This window comes from Chrysemys picta, chromosome 3 (genome assembly GCF_011386835.1).
Source record: "Chrysemys picta bellii isolate R12L10 chromosome 3, ASM1138683v2, whole genome shotgun sequence".
Classification (NCBI taxonomy): domain Eukaryota; kingdom Metazoa; phylum Chordata; order Testudines; family Emydidae; genus Chrysemys; species Chrysemys picta.
Window position 1 is genome coordinate 154,125,332 of NC_088793.1, and position 24,669 is coordinate 154,150,000.

At 47.2% G+C, this 24,669-nt stretch overlaps 1 protein-coding gene across 3 annotated transcripts in view; it reads right to left on the bottom strand.

Annotated features, from left to right (window-relative positions):
- Positions 1–24,669, bottom strand: part of ALK (ALK receptor tyrosine kinase) — a 587,230-nt gene that overhangs the window by 117,878 nt on the left and 444,683 nt on the right. For all 3 annotated transcript variants that reach the window (XM_024114624.3, XM_065589314.1, XM_065589315.1), the window contains 2 exons: positions 16,761–16,892; positions 6,562–6,662 (listed from right to left, as the gene is read on the bottom strand). In XM_024114624.3, the coding sequence (XP_023970392.3) occupies positions 6,562–6,662; positions 16,761–16,892 (233 nt within the window). The remainder of the gene's footprint in view (positions 1–6,561; positions 6,663–16,760; positions 16,893–24,669) is intronic.

Genomic DNA, 24,669 nt, shown 5'->3' on the forward strand with positions numbered 1-24,669 from the left:
ATTGGAGAAATGGTCTGAGGTAAACAGGATGAAGTTTAATAAAGACAAATGCAAAGGAAAGGAAAAATCAGTTTCACACATACAGAATGGGAAGAGACTGTCTAGGAAGGAGTATGGCAGAAAGGGATCTAGGGGTTATAGTGGACCACAAGCTAAATATGAGTCAACAGTGTGATGCTGTTGCAAAAAAAGCAAAACGTGATTCTGGGATGTATTAACAGGTGTGTTGTGAACAAGACACGAGAAGTCATTCTTCCGCTCTACTCTGCGCTGGTTAGGCCTCAACTGGAGTATTGTGTCCAGTTCTGGGCACCATATTTCAAGAAAGATGTGGAGAAATTGGAGAGGGTCCAGAGAAGAGCAACAAGAATGATTAAAGGTCTGGAGAACATGACCTATGAAGGAAGGCTGAAAGAATTGGGTTTGTTTAGTTTGAAAAAGAGAAGACTGAGGGGGACATGATAGCAGTTTTCAGGTATCTAAAAGGGTGTCATAAGGAGGAGGGAGAAAACTTGTTCACCTTAGTCTCTAAGGATAGAACAAGAAGCAATGGGCTTAAACTGCAGCAAGGGAGGTTTAGGTTGGACATTAGGAAAAAGTTCCTAACTGTCAGGGTGGTTAAACACTGGAATAAATTGCCTAGGGAGGTTGTGGAATCTCCATCTCTGGAGATATTTAAGAGTAGGTTAGAGAAATGTCTATCAGGGATGGTATAGACAGTATTTGGTCCTGCCATGCGGGCAGGGGACTGGACTCGATGACCTCTCGAGGTCCCTTCCAGTCCTAGAATCTATGAATCTATGAAAAGTAGCTCAAAGGCAGACAGAAAGGAATCTACCTATACCTCCCCTTGGAACTGCAGGAGTTTAATCCCATTGGATGACACCCCTCTAACCTCAGCCCCAAGTACATGCTAGAGGTTGACATATTGTGAAAAAGCAGCATGACTTTGACAGTTGCTGGCAGGGTTTTTCACTGCCTACAATGTTTCGTGCAGGTATCCTTGAACGTTAGCTATCCTGCACAAATCAACTGCCGATTCCTGCATTTCAACTCTGTGTTGCCATGGCTCTTCTTTTGTGGGCAGGGAACCGTGAAAGTTGCCTTCAGATGTGAATGCACTAGCTCACTACCTGGAAGCTAGGTATTAAGGAAGCTCAGAAGAAATTTTATCATGCTCAGGGTGGAGTGGATTTACTGAAGCAAAAATTGAAGCTACAGGCTGAACACATTTAACACAGCTATAGATGAGTATAATCCCATGTGGGAGACACAGCTCTATAAAATCTGAGCAATTTTTGTGCATGAATGTGAAGCATTTTAGAAGCATCACATTGCTAGCTTTGGCAATGGCGACACTTTTTTGCATACTAGAAATGGAACATATAGAAAGAAGCACATTTCAAGCTATGAGCTTCAGAAAGATAACTTTTCTATAGTTATCTATAGATAACTATTTGGCTCTCAGCACAAATTGTGCTGGGCCTCTTGTGAGTATCATGAAATTCCTGAAATGTCCTGCTTCTGGTCGGGCCAGCGACTGTGTGAGAATAGTTTCTTTTGCAAAATGTTGGCACTTTCATCATTTCATCTCTATGTTCTGGCTTCAAAATGGGCAAAAATGAAAGCACAAGTTGCATTTGTCCTTGAGAGAGAGAAAGTGGCCTCATTTCACTGAAAACCAAAATCAACAGGGGAAACAATTCCTCTACCAGATCAGAGGGCACCCATCTTGTCCTTCGGAAATCCCAGAGATACTGGAGATCACCAATGAAATAGGGAACCAGGCAGAGATGGAAGCAACAAAAGGAAAATGAAGAGTGTATTCACCACTTCCAGATATTTAAAAATAACACCTAAAAATCAGAAAGGACTTAGGCAATGTTCTGCGAAATTAAACACATTAAAGGAAAGCCAGCAGTGCTGGAGACATCTCCATGTAGCATTTTTCACACACAAATATTCGGAGTCAGTGTTATTAACACATGTCCTAGCTTATTTAAAACTCCAGGAGCAAGGGAGAAAGAGAGAAATGCACTATTGGTGCTTCCAATACAGCTGCTCTAGCAAATTCAATAGGACCTCCCATTATTTATTTACATATCAAAGAAACATGTTGAAAATGAATGTAGTGGTTGTGAAAGGAGCTGGATCAATGGCCCTGGAGGATGGAGCCTTCTTTGTATCCAGGGAGGAGGGGGAAGATCAGCACAAACTTCTTCACCAATGTGCCACAGTTCTTCTCTGGACAGACCACGTTTGGGTGTAAGAGGGAAGTTCAGACTTTCTAAAATAAGTTTGATTAACTCTGGCACCTAAAATTACCTAATCTTGGCTTCCAGCTTCTACCTCCAGCGGAGGTGCCAAAACAACCTCAGAAAAGGGTTCTCACTACTTTACAGACATGACCACAAGTATGAAGCATATTGTGGGAATCTGTTCTCTCTGTTCCCCAGCACAATTTTGCTACTTCAAAGGTTTCGCTCAAAATCAAATGAACAACTAAACTAGTGGGTGCTTATCTGAAGAGAATGGCCCCACTTAGTCAGCCTCATCTTCCTGTAAGAGAAAGTCAGGTCTCTTTATGGGACTGGAGTAAGTTTTTCGTACTGCACAGTACTATAGGGCTTGGCTACACTTACAAGTTAAAGCGCATTAAAGCAGCCCAGTGCGCTCTAACTCAGAAACACGTCCACATTGGCAAGGCACGTAGAGCGCTCTGACTCCGCGGCTAGAGTGCTCCTGGTACTCCACCTCAGCGAGTGGAATAACATGTGATGCACCCCCGCTGGAGTGCCACGGCGCCAGTGTGGACGCTCTGGTCTGTTAATACGCTCTGATCAGCCTCCAGAAGTGTCCCACAATGTCTGTTCTAGCCACTCTGGTCATCACTTTGAACTCTACTGCCCTGTCCTCAGGTGACCAACTGCCAGACCCGCCCCTTAAATTCTCTGGGAATTTTGAAAATCGCCTTCCTGTTTGCTTAGCCAGGCGTGGAGTGCTCTCACCGAATTTTTCCAGGTGACCATGCCTCCACGCACCAGGCGATCCCCAGTATGGAGCAATGGCGAGTTGCTGGACCTCATCAGTGTTTGAGGGGAGGAACCTGTCCAGTCCCAGCTGCACTCCAGCCATAGAAATTACAATACTTTCAGGCAGATATCAAGGGACATGATGGAAAGGGACCATGATCGAGATGCACTGCAGTGCAGAGTTAAAGTGAAGGAGCTGCGGAATGCCTACCGCAAAGCCCGCGAGGCAAACAGCTGCTCTGGTGTTGCCCCCGCGATCTGCCATTTCTACAAAGAGCTGGATGCGATACTTGGGGTGACCCCACCTCCACTCCGAGTACCACCATGGACACTTCAGAGCCGAGTTCAAGAAGGCAGGAGGAGGAGAGGAAAACGGGAGTGAGGGTGCTGAGGAGAACGAAGACACCCTGGAATCCCTAGATGCATGCAGCCCAGAAGCTGTTTTCAAGCCAGGAGGAAGGTAGCCAGTTACGGCGGCCAGTCCTTGGGGAAGGACAAATACCAGAGGAGGTTCCCGGTAAGCAGCTTTTATTTCAGGAAGGAAGTTATTCAGTGCGCGCTCTTGGGGCGAGGAGGGTTAGGGCTGCATGCATGCCTAGATGCGGAATAGGGCGTTGATGTGCTCTCTCACATCGCGGTAATCGGCCTCAGTGATCTCTTCAAAGGTCTCATCCAGAACTTGGGCAATGCGCTTGCGCAGGTTTCTTGGAAGAGCCAATGTGGTCCTTGTCCCAGTCAGGCTAACATGTCCGCGCCTAAACCTCCCTTGCTGCAATTTAAGCCCATTGCTGCTTGTCCTATCCTCAGAGGTTAAGAAGAACATTTTTCTCCCTCCTTGTAACAACTTTTTATGTACTTGAAAACTGTTATGTCCCCTCTCAGTCTTCTCTTTTCCAGCCTAAACAAACCCAATTTTTTCAATCTTCCCTCATAGGTCATGTTTTCTAGACCTTTATTCATTTTTGTTGCTCTTCTCTGGACTTTCTCCAATTTGTCCACATCTTCCCTGAAATGTGGCGCCCAGAACTGGACACAATACTCCAGTTGAGGCCTAATCAGCACGGAATAGAGCGGAAGAATTACTTCTTGTGTCTTGCTTACAATACTCCTGTTAATACAACCCAGAATGATGTTTGGTTTTTTTGCAACAGTGTTACATTGTTGAACCATATTTAGCTTGTGGTCCACTATGACCCCCAGATCCCTTTCCACAGTACTCCCTCCTTGGCAGTCATTTCCCATTTTCTATGTGTGCAACAGATTGTTTCTTCCTAAGTGGAATATTTTGCATTTGTCCATATTGAATTTCATCCTATTTAGTTCAGTCTATTTCTCCAGTTTGTCCAGATCATTTTGAAGTATAATCCTATCTTCCAAGGCACTTGCAATCCCTCCCAGCTTGGTGCCATCTGCAAACTTTATAAGTGTACTCTCTATGCCATTATCTAAATCACTGATGAAGATATTGAACAGAACTGGACCCAGAACTGCTCCCTGGGGGACCCCACTCATTATGCCCTTCCAGCATGACTGTGAAACACTGATATCTACTCTCTGGAAACTGTTTTCCAGTCAGTTATGCACCCACCTTATAGTAGCTCCATCTAGGTTTCATTTCCCTAGTTTGTTTTGAGAAGGCCATGTGAGACAGTATCAAAAGCTTTACTAAAGTCAAGACGTACCACATCTACCACTTCCCCCCATCCACAAGGCTTGTTACCCTGTCAAAGAAAGCTATCAGGTCGGTTTGACACAATTTGTTCTTGACAAATCCGTGCTGACTGTTATTTATCACGTTATTATCTTCTAGATGCTTGCAAATTGATTGCATTATTATTTGCTCCAAATTATTTGCACTATCATAGGCTCAAGAAAAAAATTATACATATTGGGAAATGATTCACCCAGCTTCCTGCAGCAGGCAGGTTATGAAAAATATTCACTCTTGCTGGTTCATGACAAAATGAGGTCTTTAAATATTCAGACCCCGCGCATGCCTTTGGAATGGGGAAGAAAAGGCAGAAGGAGTCTCCTACAAAAGCAAGAGTGTGAGAGCTTGCTGGGAACAAGTAGCATTCATTTCTCTGCATGAAGTAAGAAGCCTTCAAGAAGTGAACCAAATCAAACATTAGACCAAAGAAAACCCCTTCCTCTAAAGTACCCCTTCTAAAATGTCCCAGAACATCCCGTCTTCTTCCTTCCTGTATAGGGACTGGAGCACACCATCTTACACAGTACTTAGTACATTGTCAGTGCTTAACAAGTACAGAATGATCTATATTTTCAAACATGGCAAGTGATTTTGGGTGTCCCAGATTTTTGGGTGACCAGCCTGAGATACTTTAAAGGAGCCTGATTTTCCAAAAGTAGAGTGCCAAACCCTCGGAAAATCAGAACCTTTTGTGGTGTCTCACTGTGCGTGGCACCCAAAATCACCAACTACTGTTAAAGGCGTAGAACAATAAATAAATACCACTACTGCTATCATGCACTATATGGGTGCAGACCACGGGACATGTGATGTGTCCAATCGACACTCATCCCTTGGACGTGTCATTATCTAAATCACAATTTGAGGTTACACACAAGTCACTCAGCAAAGCTAGGTTTCAGGGTAGCAGCCGTGTTTATGCTCCCACCTGTTTATGCTCTCTGTATGTGTGTATATATATCTCCTCAATATTTATTCCACTCTATATGCATCCGAAGAAGTGGGCTGTAGTCCACGAAAGCTTATGCTCTAATAAATTTGTTAGTCTCTAAGGTGCCACAAGTACTCCTGTTCTTTTTTCAGCAAAGCTAGTTACTCCTGCGTGACCAAATCCTGCAGTTCTGTCACTCCTGGCTCAGGGAAGTTTCCCACCAAAGTCAATGCTACTTTCATCTGAGCGAGGGCTCAGCTCTGAAGTGCTGAGCAATCTCAACTTCTGTTAACTTCAGCACTTACAAGAACAGGGCCTAAGCAAGGAGTGGCGGGATTTGGGTGGGGCATGATAAAGCCCCGGTGGCCTGAATACTGGATGGTGATGAGGAAAGTACATGCTGCACCTTCTGAACAGATTAGGAGCCAGTCCTGAACACACTCCTAATGCATATGCATCACTACAGCTGCCTCTGATTTCTGAAGGCAGAATGTCTTTGGGTAGTGCTGTTGGCACAGTGCACTTCTCTATCCCCTTCTCGTTTTTACTTTGGTCACTAAAGCCACAATATAGCCCTTCATCTCTGTATTAACAAAGCACTGGCTGATCAATGCATTAATGTAAATACATTATACTAGGTTACATCCACAATGTAAACTAGTCAAGTTTCATTTTTCATAGAGTCCAGTTTGTGGGTGCTTTAAGAGAGCATCTGGATCTCATGCCTGGGTACTCAACGCTGCACACAGCTGCACAAAATGGGCACTTGCATGTCTGTGTGCCAATCTGAGCCTCCAAATGGGAGATTTGGATAACCTGCCAGTAGTGGTGTTTGAAAATCAAGTTTGGAAAGCATTGTGGGAGAAAGAAGAGACTTTAGGACTTGCCTCACAGGGAGAATTCCTAATTGGAGCTGGAAACACAGTGCTGGTCACGATGGTTGTTTCTGCCACTGGGACCTTACTGGTATTCAGCAAGAGTGCAGAGCCTAGATAAAAAACAAAAGAGAAGAGCAGACATGCTGTTGCCACTAACCTCTGGATGCAAGGTTTGTAAAAGGCTCATCAGAACATTCCTGTAAGAACTTTACCTAGTCTGGTTCCGATTGTGTTAACTGGTCCCTGTTTCAGGGGGATAACATGTGACAAAAGGCATTTTTCAATTTAGTTTGGATGCAGTCAATACAGCTTCACATACTCTAGGGCCCTATTCGGGAAACATTTAAGTGATCTGGCTATCTTCTTCACACACATTATTTTTCTGCTTATGCGTAATTTAGGATTCATTTTCTTTGCTGGATCCACAACAAAATGCATTTGTTAAAAAATTTAATTTTAAGTGACTCTTCGTGCTGGTGAAAAATACCAGATTAATAGCAATGCAGTTAGAGCTCTGTCTGTTCCTTTAGGCTAAAGGTCACTCATCATAACAAGGACTGAAGGAGGATCTGGAAACACAGATATTTTCTTGCAGAGGGCATAGGGAGTAGAGGAAAATGCAAAGGGAAATTCTTTGCTCTCTCTGCACAGAGCCAGAGAGGGCTGAGGCTGTGGAAATGATCAGTGGGTCCAAAATGCTGACAATACAGCAGTTACAAACTTCCACATAAGCTTTGCTCCCCCTGCCTGGGGGCTGCAGTACCTGCGAAAGAGGGGAGATTAGGTTGCACTGAACCCTGCCTGCATGGTGTGGGCCCAGCCCCAAACATATTTGTGGGCCCCCATGGGGGCAAAGGAGCATGGCGTGGGGAGGTCGGTCCCCAGAGCAAGGGGCCAGCCAGGGGCATTGGGGCATAGCATGGTGGGGCCGGTCCCGCTCCACCCAGCCCAGTGCAAGGACACTGTATACAAACGGGCAGTTGCCAGATGCACACTAGCCCACCCAGCCCTGTGCTGCCATCATGCCCCTTCCCCTTGGGTGTGGGCCCATGTTGCACCACACTTCCCCCCAACTCCCTATGCCCAGCATCCCCCAGAGCTGCTATGGCCAGCAGCCCCCCCCACAGACCCTCCACTGCAAATGCACAGCAGCCTGCACACCACCCCTGCCCAGCACCCCCCAACAGCCGCACCACTGCTGCCCAATGCACTTCTCCACAGCCCACCACCACAACTACACAGCACCCACTCAGACCCCCTGTCAGGACTGAGATCCCCACTTTGAACTTTAGGGTACAAATGTAGGGGCCTGCATAAAAACTTCTAAGCTTAATTACCAGCTTAGCTCTGGTTCGGCTGCCACCATTTTCAATGGATTCCCTCCCTGGGAAACCTTGAAAAACCTTCACCAAATCCCTGGTGAAAACAAATCCAACCCCTTGGATTTAAAACAAGGGGAAATTAACCATTCCCCTCCTTCCTCCCACCAACTCCTGGTGAATCAAGATCCAAAACCCCTTTGGATCTAAAACAAGGAAAAAATCAATCAGGTTCTTAAAAAGAAGGTTTTTAATTAAAGAAAAAGGTAAAAATCATCTCTGTAAAATCAGTATGGAAATCAACCTTACAGGGTAATCAAACTTAAAGAGCTCAGAGGACTCCCCTCTAGTCTCAGGTTCAAAGTACAGCAAACAAAGAGAAACACTCTAGTAAAAGGTACATTTACAAGTTGAGAAAACAAAGGAAAACTAACACGCCTTGCCTGGCTATTTACTTACAAGTTTGAAATAGGAGAGACTTGCTTAGAAAGATGTGGAGAACCTGGATTGATGTCTGGTCCCTCTCAGTCCCCGAGAACGAACACTCTCCCAAACAAAGAACACAAACAAAAGCCTTCCCCCCCCAAGATTTGAAAGTATCTTGTCCCCTTATTGGTCCTTTAGGTCAGATGCCAGCCAGGTACCTGAGCTTCTTAACCCTTTACAGGGAAAAGGATTTTGGAGTCTCTGGCCAGGAGGGATTTATAGTACTGTACACAGGACAGCTATTACCCTTCCCTTTATAGTTATGACACGCCCCCCAAATCACAGATAGTGTTGGATGTTCGGTTCCACACTGGCTGTGATTTCTTCCTGGAGTTCTAGGAGAAAACAGAGTTAATAAGACACATGTACCTTTAGACATACTACTGATTATATAAAAACTAACAATATGTTTCATTCCAAGAACAATTGTTAACCAGTTAACTCTGGGAAACTTTCCCGGGAAAGTGCATCAGCCACTTTGTTAGAAGCTCCCGAAATGTGTTGTATTTCAAAATCAAAATCTTGGAGAGCTAAACTCCACCGAAGAAGTTTTTTGTTATTTCCCTTGGCGGTATGAAGCCACTGTAGCGCAGCATGGTCTGTTTGTAGTTGGAAACGCCGTCCCCAAACATATGGGCGTAGCTTTTCCAGCGCGTACACAATGGCGTAGCATTCCTTTTCACTGATTGACCAATGGCTTTCCCTCTCAGACAGTTTCTTACTGAGAAACACGACAGGATGGAATTCTTGATCCGGTCCTTCCTGCATTAAAACTGCTCTCACGCCTCGCTCGGACGCATCTGTGGTTACTAGGAACGGTTTGTCAAAGTCTGGGGCCCTTAGCACAGGGTCAGACATGAGTGTTGCCTTAAGCTGGTTAAAGGCCTTTTGACACTTATCAGTCCACTGAACTGCATTTGGCTGTTTCTTTCTGGTTAGGTCTGTCAGCGGGGCGGCGATTTGGCTGTATTGGGGTACAAATCGCCTATAATATCCAGCCAACCCTAAGAAGGATTGGACCTGTTTCTTAGACTTTGGAACCGGCCACTTTTGGATAGCATCCACTTTGGCCTGTAGGGGATTTATAGTTCCTTGACCCACCTGGTGCCCCAGGTAAGTCACTCTGTTTTGGCCTATTTGACACTTTTTAGCCTTAACAGTTAGTCCTGCCTGCTGGATGCGCTCGAAAACTTTTTCCAGGTGCTCCATGTGCTCTGCCCATGAATCAGAAAAAATGGCCACATCATCGAGGTAGGCAACTGCAGATTCTCCCAATCCCGCTAGGAGACCATCTACAAGTCTTTGGAAGGTGGCGGGTGCATTTCGCAACCCGAAAGGAAGTACATTGAATTCATACACCCCTGCCTGGGTGACGAAGGCTGACCTTTCCTTAGCGGGTTCATCTAGTGGTACTTGCCAGTACCCCTTGGTTAAGTCCAAAGTAGAGATGAATTGGGCATGTCCCAATTTCTCCAATAGCTCATCTGTGCGTGGCATTGGATAGTTGTCAGGACGAGTTACAGCATTTAGCTTACGGTAGTCCACGCAAAAGCGTATTTCCCCATCTGGTTTGGGAACTAGAACCACTGGAGATGCCCATGCACTCTTAGAGGGGCGGATTATACCCATCTGTAGCATGTCCTGGATCTCCCTTTGTATAGCCGTTTTGGCATGAGGTGACTCCCGGTAGGGTGGGGTTCTAATAGGGTGAGCATTACCTGTGTCAATGGAGTGGTATGCCCGTTCGGTCCATCCTGGAGTGGCTGAGAAAATTGGTGCAAAGCTTGTGCACAGCTCCTTGATCTGCTGTCGCTGCAGACGTCCAAGGGTCGTGGAGAGGTTCACCTCTTCCACGCCACCATCCTTTTTTCCTTCGTAGTAGACACCTTCAGGCCACTCCGCATCATCTGTTTCCTGGGCTGTAAACTGGCAAACGTTTAATTCTCTGGAATAAAAGGGCTTAAGAGAATTAACATGGTATACCTTAGGCTTTATGTTGGAGGTGGGGGAGGCTATGAGATAGTTAACAGCTCCTAGGCGCTCCTGGACCGTGAATGGTCCTTCCCACGACGCTTCCATTTTATGGGCCTGGAGCGCCTTTAAGACCATGACTTGGTCTCCTACCTTGAAGGACCGTTCTCTGGAATGTTTATCATACCAGGCCTTTTGCTCTTCCTGAGCATCCTTTAGGTTTTCTTTAGCAAGGGCCAAAGAATGTCGGAGGGTGTTTTGTAGGTTGCTTACAAAGTCTAGAATGTTTGTTCCTGGAGAAGGCGTAAACCCCTCCCATTGCTGCTTCACCAACTGTAATGGCCCCTTAACCTCACGGCCATACACAAGTTCAAATGGTGAAAACCCTAAACTGGGATGTGGTACAGCCCTGTAGGCAAAAAGTAACTGCTGCAACACGAGGTCCCAATCATTGGAGTGTTCATTTACAAATTTACGTATCATGGCCCCCAAAGTTCCATTAAACCTCTCCACCAGGCCATTGGTTTCATGGTGGTAAGGGGTGGCAACCAAGTGATTCACCCCATGAGCTTCCCACAGGCTTTCCATGGTTCCTGCCAGGAAGTTAGTTCCCGAATCTGTAAGGATGTCGGAGGGCCAACCTACCCTGGCAAAAATGTCTGTTAATGCCTGGCACACACTTTTAGCCCTGGTGTTGCTTAAGGGTACTGCTTCCGGCCATCGGGTAGCAAAATCCATGAAAGTCAGTACGTACTGCTTTCCTCTGGGTGTCTTCTTTGGGAAAGGACCCAGAATATCCACAGCTACGCGCTGAAATGGGACCTCAATTATGGGTAGTGGCTGGAGAGGGGCTTTAACCTGGTCTTGGGGTTTTCCCACTCGTTGGCACACCTCACAAGACCGGACATAATTAGCAACGTCCTTGCCCATTCCCTCCCAGTGGAAGGACTTCCCCAACCGGTCTTTGGTTCTGTTCACCCCAGAATGGCCACTGGGATGATCATGGGCTAAGCTCAAGAGCTTTACCCGATACTTAGTGGGAACTACCAACTGCCTTTGAGGATGCCAGTCTTCCTGGTGCCCACCCGAAAGAGTCTCCTTGTATAAAAGTCCTTGTTCTACAACAAACCGGGATCGGTTAGAAGAGCTGAGAGGCGGTGGGGTGCTCCGCGCCGCCGCCCAAGCTTTCTGAAGGTTGTCATCTGCTTCCTGCTCGGCCTGGAACTGTTCCCTTGATGCTGGAGACATCAGTTCCTCCTTGGACTGTGGACTGGGGCTTGGTCCCTCTGGAAGCGATGCAGGTGCTGGGGCTGTTTCCATTGACTGTGAACCGCTGTCCGCTGGAGCACTATGTGGTAACTCAGGCTCTGGCTGAGCCTCTTGGGTAGGGTTATCTGCTGCTTCTGCCAATTCAGGCTCGCTGGTGCCCTCTGGCGTTGGAGTTGTAGACGGGTTTGCAAGCGCTGGACTCAGGGCTGGCAATGGTTCTGGTGCTGGTTGCGTTGCCAGTTCCGGTTCTGGGACTGGCTTTGGCTGGGTCTCTGGGATTGGATCCACTACGGCTGTTGCAGTCGTTGGCAGGGGATCCAGTTCCACCACCTTTGTCTGGGTCTCCGGTAACACAGACGGGGCCCTGGTGGACGGCTCAGGAACAGGGATGGGGGTGAAAGCTTGCTTAGCCTGGCTGCGGGTGACTATTCCCACCCTCTTGGCTACCTTCACATGGTTGGCCAAGTCTTCTCCCAGCAGCATGGGAATGGGATAATTGTCATAGACTGCAAAAGTCCACATTCCTGACCAGCCCTTGTACTGGACATGCAACGTGGCTGTAGGCAAGGTTACAGATTGTGACACGAAGGGTTGAATTGTCACTGTAGCCTCTGGGTTGATGAGTTTGGGGTCCACTAGGGATTGGTGGATAGTTGACACTTGAGCCCCAGTGTCCCTCCAAGCGGTAACCTTCTTTCCGCCCACTCTCAAGGTTTCCCTTCGCTCCGAGGGTATGAGAGAGGCATCTGGGTTTGGGGATCTTTGGTGTGATTGGGGTGTAATGAACTGTAATCGGTTGGGGTTCTTGGGGCAGTGAGCCTTTATATGTCCCAGTTCATTACATTTAAAACATCGCCCTGCTAAGGTATCACTGGGACGATGTTGGTTGGTGGATACTGCTGTGGTGGGGTGAGAAGGCGTCTGGGGTTTCCCTTGGGATGTGGGTGGGGCCTTGGGTTGTCCCCGGTGGTAAGGTTTTGTTTCGGCTTGCCCCTTCTGATATTCGCTCCAACTGCTACTAGTTTTTTTCTTTTCTGCCACCTCCACCCATTGGGCTCCAATCTCCCCCGCCTCAGTTACAGTTTTGGGCTTCCTATCTAGGATGTACCTTTCTATTTCCTCAGGAACACCCTCTAAAAACTGCTCCATTTTTACTAGGCAAAGCAGATCTTCCAGAGATTTAACATTTGCTCCTGATACCCAGGCATCACAATTTTTGTCAATGTGGTAGGCATGACGGGTAAATGACACATCCGGTTTCCACTTTAGGGCTCTGAACCGCCGACGGGCATGCTCGGGTGTTAGCCCCATTCGGAGTCTGGCCTTGTTTTTAAAAAGTTCATAACTGTTCATGTGTTCCTTAGGCATTTCAGCCGCCACCTCTGCTAAGGGTCCACTGAGCTGCGGCCTCAGCTCTACCATGTACTGGTCTGCAGTGATGCTGTATCCAAGGCAGGCCCTTTCAAAATTTTCTAAGAAGGCCTCAGTATCATCGCCTGCCTTGTAGATGGGGAATTTTCTGGGATGGGAAGTGGTACCGGGAGGGGGGTTGTTAGCATTGGCTGGTGCATCCTGCTTAGCTTTTGCCACTTCCAGTTCATGCTTCCTTTCTTTTTCTCTCTCCTCCATCTCTTTTTCTTTCAGCTCCATAGTTCTCTTGTGAGCCTCCTCTTTGGCTTTTTCCAGCTCCATCTCTCTTTCATGGGCCTCCTTTTTGGCTTTTTCTTCTCTTTCTCTCTGCTCTGTCTCGAGTTTTGCTAATTGAAGCAGTCTCTGATGTTTTCTTTCATTTTCTTCTGCTTCTAGTTTGGCCAGTTCTATTTTGTTAGCTACTTCTTTGGTAGTCATTTTCCTGTTTTCTTGTGCTGGGTAACCCCCTCTGCAGTGGGCTGAAACTGGGAAGCTCTCAGCTCTGGCTGCTGCAGAGTTAACAGTAACTTTCTAACTAGCTACTCCGGAGGATGTAAAAAGAAAAAAAAAACAATTCAGCTTGTAAATACCTTTTACCAGTCATTTGCTAATTGAACCCTTCTCTTAACAAAGGACCTGTAAAAAAAAACTTAACACCTCTGCCTTCAGGCAAGGAGAGATAAGATATGCATCTATCTACTTCCAGCTCGGCTTTCCAAGCAGCTAGAAGGAAAAAAAAATCTCACTGGCTTTTGGGTTTAAAATGATCCCACCGCTATTCACCATGTCAGGACTGAGATCCCCACTTTGAACTTTAGGGTACAAATGTAGGGGCCTGCATAAAAACTTCTAAGCTTAATTACCAGCTTAGCTCTGGTTCGGCTGCCACCATTTTCAATGGATTCCCTCCCTGGGAAACCTTGAAAAACCTTCACCAAATCCCTGGTGAAAACAAATCCAACCCCTTGGATTTAAAACAAGGGGAAATTAACCATTCCCCTCCTTCCTCCCACCAACTCCTGGTGAATCAAGATCCAAAACCCCTTTGGATCTAAAACAAGGAAAAAATCAATCAGGTTCTTAAAAAGAAGGTTTTTAATTAAAGAAAAAGGTAAAAATCATCTCTGTAAAATCAGTATGGAAATCAACCTTACAGGGTAATCAAACTTAAAGAGCTCAGAGGACTCCCCTCTAGTCTCAGGTTCAAAGTACAGCAAACAAAGAGAAACACTCTAGTAAAAGGTACATTTACAAGTTGAGAAAACAAAGGAAAACTAACACGCCTTGCCTGGCTATTTACTTACAAGTTTGAAATAGGAGAGACTTGCTTAGAAAGATGTGGAGAACCTGGATTGATGTCTGGTCCCTCTCAGTCCCCGAGAACGAACACTCTCCCAAACAAAGAACACAAACAAAAGCCTTCCCCCCCCCAAGATTTGAAAGTATCTTGTCCCCTTATTGGTCCTTTAGGTCAGATGCCAGCCAGGTACCTGAGCTTCTTAACCCTTTACAGGGAAAAGGATTTTGGAGTCTCTGGCCAGGAGGGATTTATAGTACTGTACACAGGACAGCTATTACCCTTCCCTTTATAGTTATGACACCCCCCCACTGCCCAGCATCCCAACACCCAGACCTCCCCCACCGCCCCGCAAGACACCCCCTCAATGCCCAGCAGCCCCACACACAGCCGCACCACTACTGCCCAATGCACTTCCCCACAGCCCACCACCACAACTACACAGCACCCCACTCTAGGATGACCAGATGTCCCAATTTTATAGGGACAGTCCCGATATTTGGGGCTTTTTTTTATGGGCTCCTATTGCTCCCCACCCCCTATCCTGATTTTTCACATTTGCTATCTGGTCACCCTACCCCACTCAGACCCCCAGCATCCCAATACACAGACCTCTCCCACCCACCCCAACAGACCTCCCACTGGCTAGCAGCCCCCCTCTCCCCCACCTCCGGAGACCCACTCCCTCACACCCTGCCCCCTGGCCACACTCACCAGCTCTGCTGGAAGGTGATGGCGTCTGCCAGGCTGAGCTGGCAGCATGGCTGGGGCCGGTCCAGTGCCAGGGCGGGGAATCACTCTGGCCTCTTGGGAGTGGCACAATTAGCCAGGTCAGGGTCTGCTCCCGCCCTGGCCGGACTCCCTCAGGATCCACTTGCCTGGAGATAGGATGACTATACATCCCCTTTTGGCTGGGACAGTTCCCTTTTTAAGCTCTGTCCTGACTTTTTTTTTTTTTTTTTTTTACAAAAACGGGCATTTATACCATTTGCTCTTGCCAACTGATCACTTGGCAAGAGCAAACGAAAAAATGCCCAGTTTACCAAAAAAGTCCAGTGTACTCCCCTAGCGGGGCATGGAAGAACATGTTGGTGGGGGGGGGGTGGCGACGCGAGGTGTCAGGAAGCAGGGCTTGGGGGGTCAGCCCCAGATAGAATGGAGCTTGGCGGGGGGGGGGGAGGGGGAGGGGCCAGTCCCAGCCCCTGCCCAGCCCCTTGTAGTGGTGTGGGGAGGGTGTCAGCCCCAGCTCCTGGCAGTGATGCAGGGAGCTGGGGTGGGGGGAGGGGTCAGCTCCAGTCCTGGCAGCGGCACGCGGAGCTCGGGGAGGGGAGAAGGGATCGGGGAGAGTGGGGACAGTCCCTGGCAACAGCACGGGGAGTTCGGGGAGGGGAGAAGGGGTTGGGGAGAGGGGGGACAGCCCCTGGCCACAGCACAGGGAGTTCGGGGAGGGGAGAAGGGGTTGGGGAGAGGGGGGACAGCCCCTGGCCACAGCACAGGGAGTTCGGGGAGGAGGGGTCAGCCCCTGGCAGCGTGGAGCTGGGGTGGGGCCAGCAGCCCCAGCCAGGCGGCACGGGGCTCCAGCTCTCTCAGCCCCAGCTGTGGCCAGAGGCGAGCCCACGACTGGCCTATGATCCAACAGGAGAGAGCAGAACGGTGGGCAGGGGGCAGAGGCAGGGGTGGAGAAGAGCTGGCGGGGCCTTGGAGTGCAGCCCAAGCAGAGCGGGCCGGGTCAGGCCGGGGCCCCTTTGGAGCCTGGGCCCAGCGCCATGGCGCCATTGTAAATCCTGTACTGTTTTATTTAACTCTGAACAGTGTTTTTGGGATAGCGTGTATGGCAGATGCTACTCTGTATAATTACTGTTTTCCTTTAGTGGCTGTGCATATAAGCAATAAATGTCTCCTTTGATTTATACTACTGTATGAGGGAAAATGTTCATGGAGGCAGGTAGTTTTGTATGCCACATATCAGCCTGGTGATAGTTCAATGCCCAGGATATAAACCACTGAATACTGTGAGTTTATGAGAGCAAAGTTGAAATTGTGGGGGGAGTGCAGGGAAGCAGAGACAGGATTAAGAGAAAGTAAATAAGGAATTGTGGAAGGGTGAAGGATCTGGCTGGCTTGGCAGGGTAGAGGCAGGAGGATGCGAAGAGGATAAAAAGTGATGAGGACATATCTGAAGTAAAGCACAGAAGCCTGGGACACCAAATCTCTAATGACAAGACAGACAGGACAATGACAGCCCCAATGGTCTCATGCGCAGAGTGTTTAAGGTGGAAAGATAGGTTTTGTTTCACTGAAAGCTGAATATAAAGGACTTATGAAAACAAGGTAAGTGCAAATCCTGTGTTCTGCACTGAAAAGACCTCCCCCTCTGCCTTTAGCATCCCCTCCACCCGCCCGCCCACTTTGTTACCTGCCATTCATTCCCTGTATCTACTGGTATTCCCTCGTACCTTCCAGTGAAGGGAAGTGGCTGTATTCCAGGTTTCCGATCTGCCATGGAGAAGTGAGAGAGGCGGGAGAGCCCTGGGTCCAGCCACAGTCCTCTTCTTCAAACGAACAGTAAAAGCCAGGGGGGAGCTTTTCTGCAAGAGGGAGAGTCCAAAAAACACAGAAGAGCTGATGAGTGGATTCCTGGGCACAGGCAGAAGGAAAGCAATGAATGTTATTTTGGAGCAGACTGACTCTTCCCATCTTCACATGGCCATTTGCTCTTACCCATCATGCCATGGATGACAAAGTGGCGGGGGGGGGGGGGGAGGGAAGGTGACAACACTTCAAGGTTTGACTGTTGGCTGAAAGAGAGGGGCAAATCCCTGCATATGTGACATTGGGGGGTTTCCTATTTACTTGGTCTCTGTGGCTTCTAGGAACTAATTTACTCAAGGTTACAAATCAAGAGATGGTTTTCCTAAGTTCTGGCCCCCACAACTCCACCTGGGCAGGGAAAATCCTCATCAGTAAAGCACTCTTACCGCCGTGCTCCCCTCCCCCAATTAACTGAGGTCAGTGCAGTCCAGTGGCTCAGGGGCAGGCAAGTCATTGCACTTCTTTGTGCCTCAGTGCTCACATCTGTGAAAGGGGAATAGTAATACCTCCTTGCCTTTGGAATGCACTTAGGGATGAAATATGAACATTTTGTCTGAAACCCTATTTGCAGTTTTGAAGCTCACTCTTTCATTTTGTTTCCGGCTTGGGTTTTTTAACGGGGTTCTGCATTGTAAGTCCTAATGTTTTCTTAGTCACTGGCTTTCTGTCACTATGGTTTGATCTACACTACAGAGTTAGAGCGATGCAAGGTAGCTTACGTTGACCTAACTATGGTAGCATCTACACTTAAATTTTACTCCTGCCACTGTATCTGCCCCAGTACGCCGACCTAATAACTCCACCCCCATGAGTGGCATAGAATCAAGGTCAATGTAGTTAGGTCAATGCAGTGTCAGTGTAGATACTGCCTTGCTTAAGTCAACTGTTATTGGCTTTCAGAAGCTGGCCACAATGCCCCACATTGATAGTACAATTGGTACGAGCACCCCTGGTGAGGACTGACAGTCCCTTAGCCCATGCCTTGTGAGTCTGAGTCAGTTGGCACTGGCCAGCCATGGGTGTCTAATTGCAGGGTATTCAAGATGTTATACCACACACACACACAGGTGAGTAAAGCAGAGTAATAAACCCTTTTAGCAGGAGTAAGAGTGAATAGCAACTACACTTCAAAACAACACTGGGGTTACACAGGGTGGTTTGATTAGCAGCACAGCATGACTGGATTAGTTGAGTGATTGAATTAGTTGCTGACAGACAAGTTGTTATAACTCAAGCTGTTGCATCTCCACTATGTTACTTCAGTCCAGACCCTGGACAGGCCAGCTAGCTCAATCTTAAAGCACCACTTTGTGTAGCCAATTAGTTCATTTTATCATCCATTATCATTGCAAAACTTTGAGAGCTGGGACCTCTGTCTTGGGTTCTTCCTTTACCGCTCCCACTGGGACCGTTAGGTCTGAAACTACAAGTTGAGATTTTTGTATGTGGAGACGAATTAGGGGTAATACTCAAGTTACAACTCCAGCTAATTGTGCTGGGAAGACACTGAATGCGGAGCAAGGAGTCACAGGGAAGTGATTTGGTAAAGGTCACTGGCAGTGCTATTAACTCTTGCAAGAGAAACACAGGATCCTGAATACGTATCTTGGCAAGAGAGTGAAGGAAGGATGGATTCTCCATTATGTTGTTTGAAAATGTGATTTCAATATAGCTCACATAATCCTGCTAGGATTGGGGAGCTGTGAAGGGCAATTTAAAAAACAAAAGTGACAGCCGTGAAACCGAAACTGCCTATCTTCTCATGTATCAGAGGGGTAGCTGTGTTAGTCTGAATCTGTAAAAAGCAACAGAGGGTCCTGTGGCACCTTTAAGACTAACAGAAGTATTGGGAGCATAAGCTTTCGTGGGTAAGAACCTTCTTCAGATGCAAGTCACTTGCAAGTCACTTGAATCTGAAGAAGTGAGGTTCTTACCCATGAAAGCTTATGCTCCCAATACTTCTGTTAGTCTTAAAGGTGCCACAGGACCCTCTGTTGCTTTTTATCTTCTCATGTGTATTTATTTAAAGGGGCCTATCTCATGTATGGCCCTCATCACTGCGGTATCTGAGCTCCACAAGATTTAATAAAATGCTTCCCTCCTTCACTTCTTCATTTGCAGGAGTAGTTTAAAAGACCGTTTCCTCACTCCACTCCCAAAGTTTTCTGTTTATTCAAGAAGTATCATCTTGTCAACAACTGTACAAGAGGCCTATCATTCAAGATGCTGAGCGCTGTCAATGCCCATTCACTCCATCAGGATCACAGGACACTCAGCTCCTCACAGGATTAGGCCCTAAACTTCTCTGCTCTCCCAAAGTGCCTCACTGCTGACGTAGATAGGTTAAAAGGGTAGCTCAGAGTCCATGGCCTATTTAGTTCTTGGTCTCTCTTCAGGAGGCCAGTTAGTCACTGCTGTGATGATTGTGTCTGTGATGTGAACATCTGATTTTTTAGGTAGGAACTGGACTGAGAATCACCAACTCATTCCACTTAGGCCATCAACAGTCATCACACGACCATGGCTTTCAAGAGGGACTGCTGGGGCTAGCTTTGAACCTGTGACCTACAGTGGAAGTGAAAAAATCTCCTTATCCCATAGCCATCTAATCTACCATAAACCAAACCTTTAAAAGCACATTTAAGTTTTTGCCTTTTAAAGTCTCCAAATTTGTGCAGCCTTCCCTACACTCTCTAGGCTAAGACGACAGAACCTTCACTGTGTTTTACCGATCTATAGAACTTGATTATTTCATCATCTCAGCCTCAGGCTGGGATCTGAATAAAATGACAGAACCAGGTGTGCCCTGAATTCCTATTGTAACAACTCAGTGTGGTGTCTGGTTGAATGCATTTTCCTGTCTGGGATGCTGTAAACAAGCCCAAGCAGTGGGGGAGACATCTAAGCAACAAACTCTGCCTGGAGGCTAGAAAAAGCTGTAGTTCAGCTCATTGTGATGTATAATAGAAATAGAGATGTATAATAAAAGCTATTACTATCACAGTACATCTCTTTCCTCCTCCTCAAATATGTCATTATGAATTGCTGAATGTCCTGCACTCTAGATGTGCTGCATTCTCAACTACTATTGTTTAATGCTTCGTATATGTAGAAAAGCAATGGAACCCATTTATTGCAATTCCATGGAAAGCTTTCAGGATAGAGCCACTCTAAACACGTTACCACACAGCAGGCTCTCATTAGCATTACCCAGATTAGTGAGGGCTCTGTGCACTGCACAGAGGAGAGGAAAAAAAATTCTGGATTGAAAAGGCAATATCCACATACACAGTGCACGTTTCTGAACTTTTTAGCTAGGCAAAACTCACATTGACTTCAGTGAGAGTTCTGCCTGATTAAGGAGAGCACGAGTTTTATGAAACCTAGTGTGTTTGATAGTATTAGAGATAGGCAAACCTCAAAAGGTTCAAACCTCAGTGGGTATGTCTACACTGCAACGTAAGCTTGAGCTTAAACTCGGGTGCAAACCTAACCCCCTTTGTTTCTACACTGAAATTGTGCTAACTCAGGGCTTGGTCCCAGTGTCTCAGGACCTGCAGGGTTCAAGCACGAGTCAAGCTAGGACCCAGGGTTCCAGCCCTATTGCTTTGCAGTGTAGACGCCCCCCTTGACTCATGTCCTGGGAGTCCATCAGAAATATCCCACAATTTCATGGGCTGACTTCCTTAGTTTTCTCTGTGACGGGTTGGATCACAGAAACCCCCTTGGGAACTGCCAACTGATGTGCCAAGACTACTTCTGCCCCTGCTTTCCCTGCCAGCTCGGGACTCCAGCACCCTGTCTTGCTGAGCCAGACACGCCAGTCTGAGTCTAATACAGTAATAAAACTGAATACAGATAAAATCTCACCCTCAGAGATGTTTCAATAAGTTTCTTTTACAGACTGGACGTCTTCCTAGTCTGGGCACAATCCTTTCCCCTGATACAGCCCTTGTTCCAGCTCAGGTGAGAGCTAGGGGATTTCTCATGATGGCTCTCCTTTGTTCTGTTCCACCCCCCTATATATCTTTTGCATACGGTGGGAATCCTTTGTCCCTCTGGATTTCCATCCCCTTCTTCTCAATGGAAAAGCACCAGGTTAAAGATGGATTCCAGTTCAGGTGACATGATCACATGTCACTGTAAGACTTCATTACCCCCTTGCCTGCACATACATATACAGGAAAGACTTACATGGCCCACACTTTGCATAATTACAATAGGCCTCAGAGTTATATTTTATATTTCTAGTTTCAGATACAAGAGTGATACATCTATACAAATAGGATGACCACACTCAGTAGATTATAAGCTTTATAACGATACCTTACACGAGACCTTTTGCATGAAGCGTATTCCAGTTACATTATATTCATACTCATTAGCATATTTCATAAAATCATATAGAGTGCAACGTCACACTCTCTATCGCAACAATCTCCAATCGACAACTGAAAACAGAAGCCACCCCCTTTGGCATGGGTGGCGGGTATCATAGGCCAGAAGATGCCAAGTCTTCCCAAACAGCTAAGCGTGGCCCCGCCCATGTGCCACCCCAAGGCCCCATCCTGCATCCCGTTCTTCCCCCAGGGCCCCAGCCCAGACTGCTCCTCTTTCCATCTTTGCTAAGATTCTCCCCCGAAGCGGGTGGTGGTTGGGGCTAGGATGGGCCACCCAGCTGGCCTGGGGCTAGGGCTGCCCAGTGCTTTGGCTGGACAGCCCGGCCGGGATGGCCTGGGACTCAGGGCAGCTGGGGTGGGGCTCCTCTGGCTGCAAGGGGGGGAGGAGGGCAGGGCCAGGGGCTAGCCTCCCTGCATGGGGGATTCATGCACCACCTATGTCCCTCGGCGTACAGCTGCAGCTCACCACTGAAGAACCTCCTGGGTTTGCAATGGAGACCAGACTGAACACGCCTTTTGCAAAGCGTGCTGCTTCATGGTCTTGGGCACACTGCCATATTTTGGTGAATCTCTGGTGGAAGGCCAATAAAACTGTGGCCTTCAGCAAAAGCACCAGGAATGATCATGCGTACCAGCAGATAGCTAAAAAGCTGGTAGCTTTGCAGTTTTTCCAGACTAGTGACTGTGCAGGGAGCGTATTAAGCTTAAAAGTGAGTACCAGACAACCAGGGACAAGAACCGCACCTCGGGCAACTCACCAACACCATGCCCATTTGATGAGGAGTTTGACCAGGTGCTAGGCACTGTGCCCAACCCTGGTTCATGATGACCTGCTCAGTCGGGATGGTGCTGGGCTAGCCCCTGAATCCAGCCGGGAGACTGATGGGAGCCAGCAGCAGGCTCCAGTGAGGAATATGAAGTGACTCTGTTTATGAAACCAGTCCCAGAGGAGGTTGTGGATAAGGATCAAAAGCAAATTCTAGGTCCCTACTTGGAAGAGCTGTGTGACCCCATCCCATCCTGAAGAACACTCTGCTGGTGAGCCTGCAGCAAACCCAGTGGAGACAGAAGCTGCTCCAGAGCCTGGTAACTTTCTAACTCCCATATAATTTATTGTTACAGTAATGGGAGAGATTTCTGCTCCAAGAAGCACTGCAAAAATTATGAGACGCCCCATCAAGTGGCATGATATAATCTGCCTTTAGCGGATACATTATGAGAAGCTGCATGTATCCGCTAAAGGCAGATTATATCATGCCACCTTGGCACCCCCTTCTCCCACCTCCCCTCCACCACACAGAGTTCAAAATGGCACCTGGGACTTTGAAACTTTAAAAAACAGCTTTAAGGAGTATTTTCACTGCAGAGTCACAGATGTTTGCTGGGATCATTCATGTTTTCCAGGGTCATTCATGTTTTCCTTGCAGTAGTAAGAGCTTGAAATTGACAGCTTTGTAATCACTCCACAGTCTGTGGAGCAGCCTGGAAACATTGAACTCAGTGTGTGTGTTTGGGAAACGGTTTTCCATTTCCAAATCTAATCCATTTCAGTTAGAGGTAGTCCATGCAGTCTGCGGGTCACAAAATCACTTCTCCCAAGTGTGAGTGGGGTGTCTGTTTTTGTCCAGAACTGTGCTAGGTGTGAAAAGGAGGAAAGCTATAAAGATCTGAGTGTTTGCATGCAGTAATAACAGACTAAGCCATGTGGAAGCTAACAGAGCATCCTGCTAATTCCCTCATGGAATGTGACACAATTGTGGTTGCTAATAGCTGCAAACTTTTCCTGAACCCGGAACTCCACATAGTCAGTCACACTGTAGGGAAGGGCACATTTTCCAGGCCCTCCTCTATAGCTGACTAGCCTACTCCACCCACAGCACCATGTTTGAATGCTTCTGCTGTACACACTGCAGGTTCCCCTACCAGCAGCTTGGAATAACATCTCCCTTTGCCAAAAAAGGGCACCCCAAGAACAGTTATGTCTTCCAAAACGTGAAAGGCCAGAAATGATAGAAAAAGCCTTTTGTAGCAAGGACACTATTCTGCCCCCTAGTATGCCAAGTAGTTGTGCAATTTTAATAAAACTGAAAAGGGGTTGTAATTTTAAACATAGCACATTGTCTCTGCACTTTTGTAATTGTGCTTAACCAGATGCGTCCAGAGAAAATATGTGGACTGAAGCATCCTCATCACAATATATGGTGATTCAGTTTTGAAATGTAACATTTTATGTCCTTGAGATTCCACAAGAAATAATTCTGTGCTCCTCCATAAAGCTACTTTAAACAATAACCTTTTGTTTCTTGTCCTATTTCAGGCCCCTCAATTTCTACTGGCTGCTGTTCATCAAGAACTCAGTCCCTGGCCCAATATACCTTCCCGGATCATTCCAAAAGGAAGCGTTTCTGTGACGAAGTTATGGTCGGTGTTTGTGAGGGGTCTCAACAGTGGTCCTGTACCAGAAGCAGAGGGATACACTACTGGAATGAGGCCAAGCTGAGAGGCAGGAGGGCAGGCTGAGGCTAGCCGCCTAGGTGGAGGACAGGGTTTCAGAGAGGGAGCAGGTGCTTGTAAACCAGTTTCTGAAACAGGAACCATGGCTAAGGTAGGAGGACAGATCTCAGTAGAGAGACCTATTTCAGCAACTCATCTCCATCATGGCTGCAAGAGCACTAGCTCCTACTGCCTCCCCAAAAGCATGGCCTGATCCCCCCGTAGCATACCCTCAGGCATGCAGTAGCTTGAACAACTCCATGTCCAGGTGGTCCATGATTTCAGGCCCCATGAGTGGCTGGACAGGGTAACTAAACTCCATGCAGCCTTCCTCCTTGAATCTCCTTCCTGTGGATACCTTCATTCCCCTCTCCCAGCACCAAGTACATGGAAAATGGGGAAGAAGGGAAAGAGAATAGGGGACATGGAGCAGTAGGGGGGTTGGGCTGGATTTGCAGTGCTCCCAGCATTTTTTTTTTTTAATGTTCTTCTGGTACTTGTTTTTGGGTGTTGTAAAGGCAGCTGGCCTATCCAGCACTGGGTGACTGTTGTACTGTTTTAATACCTGTTTACAAATAAAGACTTTTAGGTCATCAAGAAATGTTATTGCTATCACTCATCACTTGTTACAATCATGAGTTGAGAAAATAAAGCTAAAAACATGAGCAGGAGAAATTCTGCAGTAGCAAGCACACACTATTTCTCTATTTACCCAGGTACAGCAATTCACATTTCAATAAATTCTATACCTAAACCCATGCTGCTCCCCCCCCAACTCATTATTCATCATGTCATTCATAATTACATTGCATGAAACTCAAGTTCACACACTTCTCAAGCACTAAATTCCCCCCACACACACCCCAAAATTTAATTAGTC